Consider the following 13,324-nt stretch of genomic DNA (forward strand, 5'->3'; position numbering starts at 1 on the left):
AACAGTCAAGGGTTAGTTACTGGGCCATCGGAGCGCCTTATTCCAATCTACAAGCCTGTTCAAACCTGCGAATACTGCTGATCCTTCTCCTCCCACCTCACAGGGAAGGAAGGATCTTTCGTCTTTGCTGGTCTCTGCCTGTCCCTACCAGGAATCACTTTCCAGCACTATTCTCCACTGCTCTATCTGGATCATTTCCTCCCTTTAGCAAAGAAGTATCCATCTCGTCAATGGTTTTCCAGAGTCTTGACAAGAAACAGTTCAAACTCCTACTCGTGGTATACAAAGCTAACCCAAAGTAGACCCCACCATCTTTCTGACTCTACCTCCTGCCCCAGCGTAACAGGACCGAATTCCCCAGCTATATCCAACTAGCGGTTCTTGAAGGCGACGGCACACCATGCTTCTTCTTGCCTTTGGGAGTCTGGCCTATTCTTTCTTTTTCACAGCCTTCTCTAATTCTGTTTTGCAAAGGACTACCTTTCCACAGTTTCCACGATGGGACTTTTCCTCTTCACCCATGTGGGCTAGGTGGTCTTCATCTGTGCTTTCCAATCATGCCCAGTGCTTATCTCATTACTGTCTGTCTCCTAACTACTGATCTCCCTAAGCACACTGTGAGCGCTTTGAAAAGGGGGACTTGAGCTTGTCCATGTCTATATTCACAATCCCCAGTGCGCAATGAACTCTAAAGAATGTATTTATTCAGCTTATATACTATATACTCATGTGCTTGCTGAATAAATAAACGAATGACTGCTTGAGTATAACTCCACCTAAAGACGGGAAATAAAATACCAGATAATCTCCAAACTACTAAGCATCAAACAAGAGTGTGCTAAAACCCAATGTCCAAGCTTTAAACTGAAAAGTGCTCCCAGGAACTAAAAGGGGCTCCGAGGAGCATGTCTGTCCTGTCATTTCTGTTGTAAAAAGATGACTCCAACATATATGAATGCTGTATGATTCTTATATGACTCAAACACATATAAATATATAGGGGAATATTCTGAAGCAATGCCTCATATACAACTCAGAAACCCCCTTGTAATTTGTTGAGCCCAATTTTTAAAACACTGGAGTAAAGGATAAGATACCTGTTCTAAAATATTCTTGAGGTGAGAATAGGCCTCCTGTGGGGTAAATTTCAGCTCCACTATCAAGCGGTCAAGCTTATTAATCACTAAAACTGGACGGATGTTTTCAAGCCAGGCTTGCCGTAGAACTGCCTGTGTCTGAAGGAAACAGAAACAAAAATGTCAATTTCCTAAAATGAAATAGCTGAAGCACATGAGAAACCCTTGGTTAACAGTCACCACATCTCCATCCTCCTCTACTGCGCTCTCATTAGGCCAGGCAGATGCCAGCATTCACTAAAGCACAGACAGACTCAACACAGCAGCCACGAACCACAGGTAAGAAAAGGCCCTTGCCTTCTGCAAAGGACAACTGCAAATGACAAGTCAAAGATGGAATACATAATGTAGGTAAGAAACATGGTAATTATATCCTATTCTAATTCACCCAACACATAAAGAAAAGAGTTGAGTGTAATCATATTCCACTCTTTTTGGTTGTTGTTTCTATCAACATTTTGTTGTCATTGTTTTCTCTCCTCTTTTCCATGAAGTATTACATACATACAAAATGATGAGAAATGTATATACACACACATATATACATATATATGAGCTTCAAAAAGTTAGTGGAAAAACTCTATTACTTTGAATTCTATTTATCCATGAACTTTTTAAAGTCCCCTCATATGTGCAGAATTTGCATATTCATAAAACAAACATGCTACCAGGACACGGGCCAAAAATAAGACATTCTCCCAGAGTCCCCCAGTGTACAACTCCCTAATCAAAAACTCATCTCTTAGAGCACCGGTTCTCAACCTGGGGGTTGCAACCCCTTTGGGGGGTCGAACGACCCTGTCACAGAGGTCTCCTAAGACCATATTTCCGATGGCCTTAGGAACCGAGACACCACTCCTCTTATCTGTCTCCAGGCGGGTGAGCCCACATGCAGATATGCCCACATGCAGGGTCACCACAACATGAAGAATTGTATGAAAGGGTCGCGGCATTAGGAAGGTTGAGAACCACTGTCAGAGTTAAGCGCTATTCTAAAGAGTGTTAATTTCACTTAGCTTGTCAAGACACCTAAAAGACTAGATGAACTTGGAGCCAGCAGTTTCAGATCGCTACAATAAAGCAAGAAAGTGTGTCATACAAATTTTTTTGCTTTGGAACTGGAAACACAGGGAATTCAGGGCGGATGATCCCTTCAGGACCAGTGATGAGAGTGGCGATACGGGGAGGGTGGCGGGAGGGTGGGTTGCAAGGGGGGGAACCGATTACAAGGATCTACATATAACTTCCTCCCTGGGGGACGGACAACAGAAAAGTGGGTGAAGGGAGACGTCGAACAGTGTAAGATATGACAAAATAATAATTTATGAATTATCAAGGGTTCATGAGGAAGTGGCAAGCAGGGAGGGAGGGGAAAAATGAGGAGCTGATGCCAGGGGCTTAAGTGGAGAGCAAATGTTTTGAGAATGATGAGGGCAATGAATGTACAAATGGGCTTCACACAATTGATGTATGTATGGATTGTGATAAGAGTTGTATGAGCCCCTAATGAAACAATTAAAAAAAATTTTTTTGGCTTCCCATATTAAAGTTCTGCTTATACTACACTGTCATCTACTGGGTGCAGTAGCATTATAAGAACGTTTGGAATATTGTGAGAGTAACCCAAATGTGACTTTGACACAAGAGAGCATATGCTGTCAGAAATGGTGTCGGCAGACTTGTCCAACGGAGGGTTGTCACAAACCCGCCCTTTGTACAAAGTGCAGCATCTGTGAAGCACAGCAAAGCACATGTGACAAAGCACAGTTGCCTATCTAGACCAGTGCTCTGCTTTCCGCACTATCTGTGCCCGTAAGGGAGATCATAGGGTGGTCACAGGGGATCATGGCACATCCTGTAACCACCAAGAACCCGCCATTTGAGTAAGCGTTCGTGATTATTTCTTAAACGTTAAAAAAACACGGTCATATTAGGAAGCAGATTGTTAAAGGTGACATTCTTTTTAAGGTGAAATATAAGACTTCAAAAGCTTATTAAAATAAATAATCTTAAAGAGCTATTTTGAGCTCCACCCCGGTCAGAGCTGCATATTCCTTCTGGCCAGAGGGGTGATCCTTTCCAACTTTGGAGGAACACTGAAGACACTGAGCACAGGATACGGCAGATCAAGAGAAGGAAGGGGAAGGAGCGGGCGTGTGCCAGTGTGTGTGTGTACACATGCAGGGGCGAGAAGTCTAGACTAAGAAGTCACAGGGAAGAATTTCTCCTATCCAGGAGAAAGTCAGTTCAGCATCTTTCTATCAACAGTCTCTTGCAATCTTCAGAAGCCTTTTCTATTAGAGTGAAACATCTAGATCTTCCCAAAACTCAACGCTACTCCCATTCTTGGTGAGTCTGCCTCTCAGGACATCACAGACTATCCTCCAAGGTGAAATATAAAACCAACTGTCTGATTGTCAGCGAAACAACTGGAGTGGTACAGTGTAAGAGAGTTCCTACCTTCTGCAACCACTTAAGGCTTTTCACATTACAATCCCATTACCTGTGGACAGACTCCTTCCACGGCATCTACCACAATGATGCACCCATCACAAATGCGAACGGCTGTGGATACTTCCGAGGAGAAATCCACGTGTCCTGGAGAGTCTATCAGGTTAATCAGGTACTCCTCACTACCTGCAACAAAATTTTCAAAACGATATCCTTTTATACAGGTATGTAATACCCTTCCTCAAGGATTCGGGAGCAAGATGTGTAAGAAGCTAAAAGCTTAATCAACAGTTCCCATTCCAATTTCAGAATTCCTCTTATCAACACTACTGATTTTAAGTAGCACCTCTGTACACGTTAAAGTACTGTATTATTACAATAGTGACCACCACAGACTAGGAGCCCACTGTGGACTGGGCACCATGCTGAATGTGTTTCAATGTGCTAACAGTACGTGCACTATTGAATCCTTACAGTAGTCCTATGTGATAGTCGTATTCCCATTGCACAGAACAGGAAATTGAGACGCAGGAGACCAATGCCGTAGGGTGTGACCAAGATTTAGATTCAATTCTCACAAAAACACGTCTGGAGTGGTTCCTATGTACCAAGCAGGTATGGCATGCACGAACAAATAAAAGTCCCTTAATTCTCACAGTAACCTGCATTGAGATGACCTCAGCGTACAGCAAGGGAGTCACCTCATCTTGCTTTGCCCAGTTTTAGGACTACCAGTCCCATATCCCATCAAACCCTTAGTCAGTCTCAGGCAGACCGTAACAACTGATCACCTGAGGCTGTTGAGATTTGACATTAAAACATAATGAAGAAAATGCTGCAAAAAAATATCAGTACTTTAGAATTTTATATTTATTCCCCGTTTACCCTTCAATTGGATAGTATTCTCTGAGAGGCAAAAGCATCTGAATGCTCAAGTAACTGCAAAGACACATTACTTTTGTTCCTCCCTTTAATTCGGTGTTTACCAACTTCCGGGTACTCAGGACTGAAGATTATGATCCATGGGCTTTTTAGTGGATTTTCTTGGGGAATTTTAACCTCTTACTATCTGCCTGTCATACGGAGGATATGCATAAAACAATAACACAACCACTATGGCCACAACCCGCATCTGTGGATTGTCTGCTTGTGCTCAACACTGTGGGAAACACTTTGTAGCTGCTATCACATGTTTCCTTACAATGGCCTCTTACAGGAAGCCCTGGGGACATAATGGGTTACGAGCTTCTAACCTCAAGCAAAGTCAGCAGTTCAAACCCATCAGCCTACAAGAGAAAGAGGGCTTTCTGGGCCCGTAAAGAGTTACTGTCTTGGAAACCCACAGTGGGAGCTGTACTTGGTCCTATAGGTTCACGATTCAACTCTAGCTGTGAGTCTGAATGTTGTTTATTTATTTAATTTTCAGTAATTACTACCATTGGCCTGCTTTTGTAGAACACAAAACCATCCACTGAGAACCCGTCCTGAGGTGAATTATCTGAGATCGAACCATTCACAGTGGTGGGTCACCTAACCCAGGTCACCCATCTCATCCACTCCACTCCATAACCAGCACGCGGGCAGCAGGAAGTTATCAGCCCACATGCCGAGATTCCCCTGGCTGTGACTCCCTGAAGCTCTGGGTTACACGGGCCCCAGTGTGCTGGGGCTCGGTGAGGAGAACGCCAACTGCCAGCAACCACCCGCTCTTCTCAGCCCGCTTTCCAGGGCTGTTCATGCCAAGGGCTTCACATGGGCCCGGGCTCTGCTGCACCCACCAGAAAAGTGCTTAACATCTTCTGCTTTCTTTTTGATTAAGGCTTTGCTCTCTTTCACTTTGAAACGGTGGCTAGTGTTTCTTGTCTGGGTGTGTGTTTTGGTACAGGAAACCCAGGAGGAGTGACTCTAGAGAGACAGCCACTGGATGAACGGTTTCTCGTCTGGCAGGGGAAGTTGTGGGGGTGAGAAATGGGGAGCTAATAAGGAGTACAAGAATTGATTAAATTGATTATGGTAATCATTGTACAACTCTTCTTGAGATGAATGAACTACTGAATTGTATGGCATGTGGATTATGTTCCAATAAAACTGTTTAAAAATGAAATAAAACCAGCTTCTCATTTTCCCTTTCTTCCCTCTTGAACCCTTGATCATTTATAAATTATTCTTATTTTTTCATGTCTTATACCCACCGATATCTCCCTTCACCCGCTTTTCTGTTGTCCATGCCCCTGGGAGGGGGCTATAGGTTGATCATTGTAATTGGTTCCCCCTTCCTCCCTCCAGCCTTCTCCTTCCCCTCCTGGTATGGCTACTCTCAATATCGGTCCTGAGAGATTTGTCTGTCCTGGATTCCCTGTTTCCAGCTCTTATCAATACCCATGTACATGCTCTGGTCTAGCCAGGTTTGTAAGGTAGAATTGGGGTCCTGACAGTGGGGAGCATTGAAGAACTAAAGGAAAGTTATCTCTACTGCACCCTGACTGACTCATCTCAGTCAATGAGAAGCTGATACCAAAGGGCTAGGGACGAAAGAAAATGTTTTGAAAATGATGATGTCAACAAATGCACAAATGTGCTTGACATAATGAATGGATGTATGGATTGTGATAAGAGTTGTTTTGAGGCCCCAATAAAATGTTGGTTTTTTTAAAAAAGAAAAATTATATAAAATCAGGAAATAACAAAGTTCCAACCAGAGAGGGCTGTGGGCATTTCAAATAAAATCGAGGGAGTCAAACAACGGCCCTCGGACAAAGTTCACTGTGCCTAAGAGGAGCCTCTCACTGCGAGTCTCAAGAGATCAGTTTTCACTGCTACCCTCTGGCAAGTACCTCCGGCTCCGCTGCATAAACCACGGGAAACGAGCAAGTCTAACACGGTCCAGGGTCCTTCCTATCAGCTCCTATCAGATAAATGAAAGTATGACTCTTGAAGTCACGCAGTATTATCCCAGTCTAACCCCTTTGTTTTTAGCGGAAAGCCCTGACAAGTAAAGAGTCACCCAAGGTAATAACAAGCATTGTAGCAAGGCCGACACATGCGGGCCATATCATGCTGCGAGCCGTTTCTCAAGTCTTGGACTACTGTTTCTTTGGCAGCTAAGCAAACAGCTGGGCTTGCTCATCTGGCCAAATTCTATGAGTGAGGCTAGGAGATCGCTAAGCACTTCCTTACCCTTTGTCTGACACTACTCTGATCTGAGATGGTTCTAAGTACAACTGGTGTATAAATAATAAACAAACAAAATGAAGCTCACTGCCAAGGAGTTGGTGCCGACTCCTAACAGTAGGTTTAAAAAGGAATCCCTAAAGCAATCTCACACTTCCTACACAACAGTGCTCTGCTCTGTGACTGAGGTTTCAGAACTTTTAAGAAATTTCCAGAAGAATGAATAAATGAAAGAGGAGTGTGTGTCAATGTACATTCCCTCATTGTGCCTCCATTTCCAACAACCTCCCCCAACCCTGTGCTGTCCAGCTGATTCCGACTCACAGCAACCCAACAGGCAGAAGACAATGTTCCAATGGCATCCCGAGGCTCAGGATCTTGACGGGAGCCAAGTGCAGCAGCTTTCTCAAGAGTGGCGAGTGGATTCTAACCTCCGACCGTCCAGTTAACAACCAAGCACCGAAACAAGGTGCTACTGGGGCTCCTTAACTGAGCCCTTGAAAGTGGATCTAGAAGCAGTCACAGAACCTGTGGTGCGACAAATGAGCTCAGTCTGAAGACACAAAGACTGAAACAAAGATGCGAATCAAATGAACTTGAGAAGTACAGCTGGTCTGCAGGGAGAGACGGGTGACAACACGGGTGTGTGTGTGTGTGTGTGTGTGTAGAGAGAGAGAGACTCAGTGTGTGTGTTTGTGTGTGTGTGTAGAGAGGGGGGGCTCAGTGTGTGTGTGTGTGTGTGTGTAGAGAGAGGGGGGCTCAGTGTGTGTGTGTGTGTGTGTGTGTGTAGAGACTCAGACTCAGAGTGTGTGTGTAGAGAGAGGGGGCGGTGTGTGCGCGCGTGTGTAGGGAGGCTCAGTGTGAGAGAGAGAGAGAGAGAGTGTGTGTGTGTTTAGAGAGAGAGGCTCAGAGATGCCCTGTGGTGAAGAAGCATGCTCTCAAACAAACTCATTGCCATTGAGTCGGTGCCAACAGCAAGCCAGCGCTCCGTGGCTGAAATCCCGAGTTGCCTCATTGTATTTGATGAGGAGGAAGGATAATGCTGTGCTCAGCCACAGGCTCTTTCAATCCTTCTTCCATTCTAACCTTTTCCAGAGAACGTACACCTAAGTCTCCAAGGCAGGAGAAGTCCAGGATCTATTTAAGGGGCAAAAACCCATAAGCCTGGGCTGTGTGACTTTAGGCACATTAATCTTTTGAAAGGTTTGTTTCCTTGAATGTGAAGTAAAATCCACTTATCTTGTGTGTGTGAATCAAGTCCAGAAATATACAGCAAAAAACAGTCAAGGGGCTTAAGCCGTATTAGCTATCATGATTATTACTGCTAGGAGAAATTATAAAAAAATCTGGTCAAGGCATAAAACTTCTCAGATGCCAAATATTTTAGGTATCCTAAAATGATCTAAAAGCTGTGTACTGAACTCCCACATATACTCATGTGTAAGTTGAGTTTTCCAGCACATTTTTCTGCAATTTTTGTGGTAAAAGGAGGTGCCTCTGCCAATATTCTGGTTGGCTTATACTCGAGTCTATACAGTAATTCCGTAGCTGGCCACAATGGGCTCAAACTAAAACAACTGTAAGATGGCACAGGACTGGCAGTGTTTTGCTCTACTGTATAAGGGTTGGTTATGAGTCAGAATGGGCTCCACACTTAACCTAGACTGACATCCAGGGGCAGAAACATCTGCTCCTTTAGTTCCCAGGCATTTGGAAAGAAATTGCTTCATTTCAGACAGCTGATCTCAACTGCTAAGCACCAATCCAAAGTTTTGTTTTGTTTTTCACATCCACAAAACTACAAATTATATATATTTTTAAAAAGAATGCATCAACAATTACTATAAGAAAAAACTGTTCTAAAATTGATTATGGTAATGACAGTATAACTCTTCTTGACGTGACTGAACTATTGAATTGTATGATATGGGATTATGTGTCAATAAAACTGCCTTCATTTTTTTCTCTGTTTAAATTTTTATAGGTTGGAAGATCCTGCAGTTAATTATGGTGGATGCCTTGCAGGTAATTTCTGCTGCGAATAAGCACTTCCATGCAGAGAGACTTTACTGCGCACACCGTCCTGGGGCAGTTTTAGTGCCACAACATCGTTTCACAGGAGATGCAGGTGTGTCCCCACCACCTACCAATGCTCTCTCCTCGGAGAACAGTTAAGACTACATGGCAGCACTCCACTTCCAAAACCCTGGAGACGCTCACGAGAGCACATGAGAAAAAGTGGATGGGCAAACTGTACTTCAAATACAACAGGTGCAAAACACTCAAGTGATACAGGAAGGCTTACATCTTGTGCAGGGGTCGTTTATCTTTCAATGTAGAAGAATACTGTATCTAGCAACCACCACCACAAGCAATATGCCAGAATCTGAGACAGGGCGTGCTCTGCTCAGCCCCGTAGCTGAGTGGTATGAGGATACCATAAGTAAATTACTCACTTATGAGCATCTAACAATTATGAGCACCCCAACTATGGAATAACAAAGGAAGCCAAGTGATGCAGTGGTTCAGTTGCTAACCCTAAGGCTGACAGTTCAAACCCACAGCTGCTCCAGGGAAGGAGGATGAGGGCCTTCGCTGCCATAAAGATACAGCTTTGGAAACACTATGGGGCACCTCTACTTGCCCTACAGTCTCAGTGAGTCTTAACTGACTCAGTGGCAATGGAAGAGAGGGAGCACGAGTTTCTGAGAAAACAGCACTACTTTTCCTTTATGTTTCAAACCAATACATACAACTGAAAGTCATAAATCAATACAGTGAACCCTCGCCACTTTGCGCTTCGACTTCCGTGGCTTCACTCTATCGCGGTTTTTGCGTAACAGCGCATGCTCTGTCATTACTGCCACTGATTGGCTCATACTGTACACGCTTGATGCCATAAATAATATAATAAATAATAATTGTAACGTCCAAAATGTTTTACTGTATTTTCCCTTTTTCATTTAATAAATTGGGTAATACGAGTGTAATGGTGACTAAAGGGTGTTTTTTCATGTCCTCTATGCTCTAACTACGAAAATATTTGATTTACAAATAAGGAATCCTACTTCGTGGAATTTCATTTATCACGGTAGGGTCTAGAACCAATTAACCGCGATAAACGAGGGTTCACTGTATAGGCTGGGGTTGCTATCGGTCAAAATTGACTCAGTGGCTTTAAATTTGATAAAGCATAATACTACAAAGAATGCTATACTCACAAGCAGACAGCCTCATCGTTCCCTAGTGGGTCTGAACCGATGACTTTGTGGTGGCAGCTCAGTGGGTAGCCCACTATGCCACCAGGGTCCCTGGTGCTGGCGAGAAATACTGAAGTACCAAAAGAATGCCCACATCTGTCTGAGAAGTACAGCCAGAGGTGCCTTAGAGTCAAAGATGGCAAGACTTGGTCTCACATACTTTGGACATGCTGTCAGGAGAGACTGGTCCCTGGAGAAGGACATCATGGCTGGTAAGGCAGAAAGGGGCAGGGAAACAGGGAGGCCCTCGATGAGATCGACTGACACAGTGGCTGCAACAGCAGGCTCCAACATGGGAACAAAGTGCGGGCCGCGCCCGACTGGACCAGTGTTATATTCGGTTGGACACAGGGACACAAAGAGCCGGAACCAATTCGACAGAACCACCATCAACGAAACACAACCAAGAGGCTCCCTCCTTGGCAGACTGCCACAAGAGGTGGGGGCTGGTTGGATCTGATGGCACAAGTGTCAGAGCTGAGATATGTCAGGCAAGAGGAAGGGAGCGATGGTCCGGAAGCAACAACGAAGAGCGAGCAACAGCGCTTTGGCTGCTCTTGCTGCACAAGTTCATCCCTAGGCTCTTCCAGACATTCCTTTAAAGTGAAGCAACCTAGACCAGGTGGCTCACCTCTCTCATGTCGGGGTATTCCTAGCGCTTACTAATCCACTTCAATCACTCAGTATCGGGGCTACACCTTGAATTTTGGCTTCACTCAGAACTTCCTCACCTTTGAAGTCCTGCTGCACAGCCTATAAATCAAGGAATGACATGTCACAACCTTCCTGCTTCTACTCAACGGCATCTGTGCTTGGAAGGAAGCCCCGATGAGACTCTGACATGAAAAGTTGGTTCCTGGGAGTCCACAGAAAGGTTCTGAACCTTCACCGCTCGCCTAGAACCTCTTCATGCTGTGTCACCCTGGAGGGGGAGGCACGCCCATCACCCCCGTGTGCTGTCACAACACGTGTGGTGCCCACTGTCACAGCAGTTGAGTAACAGCAAGATCATTGTAACATAGAAAGGGAGGAGAAGAACCATGTAGGGAGCGTGTGCTTCAAAAAGAGGTGTGTACATACGTACACACAAAGGGGCTCAAGAACTTCATGGGGAAAATCCATGACATTGTCATTCTATTTCTCCTCTAACTTTTTGAAGCCCCCTCACAAACATAAAATGTGCATGTGAATACCTGTGTGTATATCCATAAACAGTTGTGTAGTGTGACTTTTTCAACACTATGCCTCTTTGAGGTTGGTTTCTTTTAACATAAAATAAGTCATTGACTTTTTTTGTTGGTGAGGATCAAGCACAGAAATATACAGAAAAAAAGTTAGGTGGTTTATGCAGTACCAGATACTCTTGCTAAGCCTGCTAACAGAAGTGATAAACGCGTGCAGGGAAGGCATGTAACACTTGAAAGGAGGCCTGTGTTTAAGTCCTCCTGAGTGTCGTTTAGCTGAAGTGTTGGGTATTGAACTACCACAGCAAATTGAGTTTTCAGTGTGTGTACCTGCAAGAAGGCTTCGAAGGTTTATGGAACGATGGAATGAAAAGATAATGGAACCACTCCCCAAACTTTTTGAAGCCCCCTTGTATATGTATAAAGGTGTGCATGTGTGTTTAAGAAATAAAACTTTTACATGTATAAAGATGAGTCAGACTTGCACATGTTGAAAAGCTGATGTCTAGAAGTAAGAGGAAGATGTGTAAGAAATGGAGAAAATAGGATCAGCGGGAGAGGAGCTCCAGAGAACAGGTCTTTCACAGAAGATAAGCTAAGATGTTAATACCATTATGTCTTGAGGCATGGGAACAAGCAGTCGAGAGTTCTACTTTCTATGAAATAGAAGGAATTTACTTCTGCTGAGATTGTGGGGAGGAAATTGGGGGTGAGTTTGGGAGACCAGAGGTTTAAAACAGTTGCTAGGAAAAGTGAGCAAGAACTAGCATCGGCACCACTGGAAGGACACCAGGGGCCGTCCGTAGAGTAAGCTAGACAGCTGTCCCAAGGATTAGTTTGTTAGGAATAGGGGAGAGATCAAGGAAGCAGAGACCCGGCGAGCCCGACTAATACGCTTGGAGAAATGACAAATCTAGAGGATAATGAGGGGAGGACTCACGAGACTGGAGATCTTGAAGAAAACACAGAATGAGTATCGCAGTACCCAGGTGTGAAAATGAGAACGGAAGACTGTAGAGAGGGGCATATTTAAATTTGAAATGTTACAAACGAACAGCTGCAGGTGACTCTGAAACCCAGAAAGTGGCCCCGAGAGTCCAGTCGGGTTACTATTACTGTTGCTGAGAAGTCAAGCCGTTGACCAAGTTATCCTAAGAGATGTAAGTCTACCCAGGAAGATTTGGAATGGAAATTAAAATTATGAACCAACAGAGTGCAGGTGGTGCTATAGACTAAGTTTTCGAGGACTAACCACAAAATTGATGATTCAAACCCACCGGTGGCTCTGAGGCAGAAAGATGAGGCTGTCTGCTCCTGTAAGGATTTTACAGCCACTGACATCTCAAGAGTTGGAATCAACTCAATGGCAGAAAGTAGTGGAACGTCACTGAGTCAGAACTGACTCGATGGCAGTGAGTTTGGTTTAAAGAGTACTGCATTATCAAAAGAATATTTCAAGATCTATCTGGAAATACAACACTATCTGTTATAGGATCATATTTATTTGTACACAAAGAAATCTAGTTAATACAATTATTATTCAAATTTATGCGCTAACTACTATAGCTAATAATGACGATTTAACCAAATTCTTCAGTCTGATATTGATCAAACGTGCAATCAAAATCCATTATTTGTGATTTGATGCAAACATTGGAAACAGGAAAGAAGGCTCAGTAATTAGCAAATATGGCACTGGTGATAGAAATGAAGCTGGAGATGGCATGACAGAATTTTACAAGGTCAACACTTCTTCACTGCAAATATATTTTTAGAACAACATACAAGGGACTATACATGTGAACCTTGCCAGATCAAATAGGCTATAACTGTGGGAGGAAAGAATAGAGAAGAATGGAGTATATTATCATCATCCAAAAATTGGCTACGGGCTGACTGTGGAACAAGCCTTCAACTTCTCATATATAAGTTCAAGATGAAGTGGAAGAAAATTCAAACGAGTTCATATGAGCCAAAATATGACCCTGAGTATACCCTCACTTGCATTCTGAAAATATTTCAAAATTGGATTGGACTAATTGAACACGTATGATAAGCTGTGGGGTGACATCAAGAATATCATGCATTTTCCTCCCCGCTCCCACTACCATGACTTGAATTC

General features: G+C 43.8%; 1 protein-coding gene across 2 annotated transcripts in view; it reads right to left on the minus strand.

The window, feature by feature from the left end:
* EFL1 (elongation factor like GTPase 1) overlaps positions 1–13,324 on the minus strand; it is a 157,955-nt gene that overhangs the window by 129,983 nt on the left and 14,648 nt on the right. For both annotated transcript variants that reach the window (XM_045286370.1, XM_045286369.1), the window contains exons 4-5: positions 3,640–3,773; positions 1,098–1,235 (exon numbers count right to left, since the gene is read on the minus strand). In XM_045286370.1, the coding sequence (XP_045142305.1) occupies positions 1,098–1,235; positions 3,640–3,773 (272 nt within the window). The remainder of the gene's footprint in view (positions 1–1,097; positions 1,236–3,639; positions 3,774–13,324) is intronic.

Source organism: Echinops telfairi, unplaced genomic scaffold (genome assembly GCF_000313985.2).
Source record: "Echinops telfairi isolate 266 unplaced genomic scaffold, ASM31398v2 ScPeMD7_7;HRSCAF=31, whole genome shotgun sequence".
Classification (NCBI taxonomy): domain Eukaryota; kingdom Metazoa; phylum Chordata; class Mammalia; order Afrosoricida; family Tenrecidae; genus Echinops; species Echinops telfairi.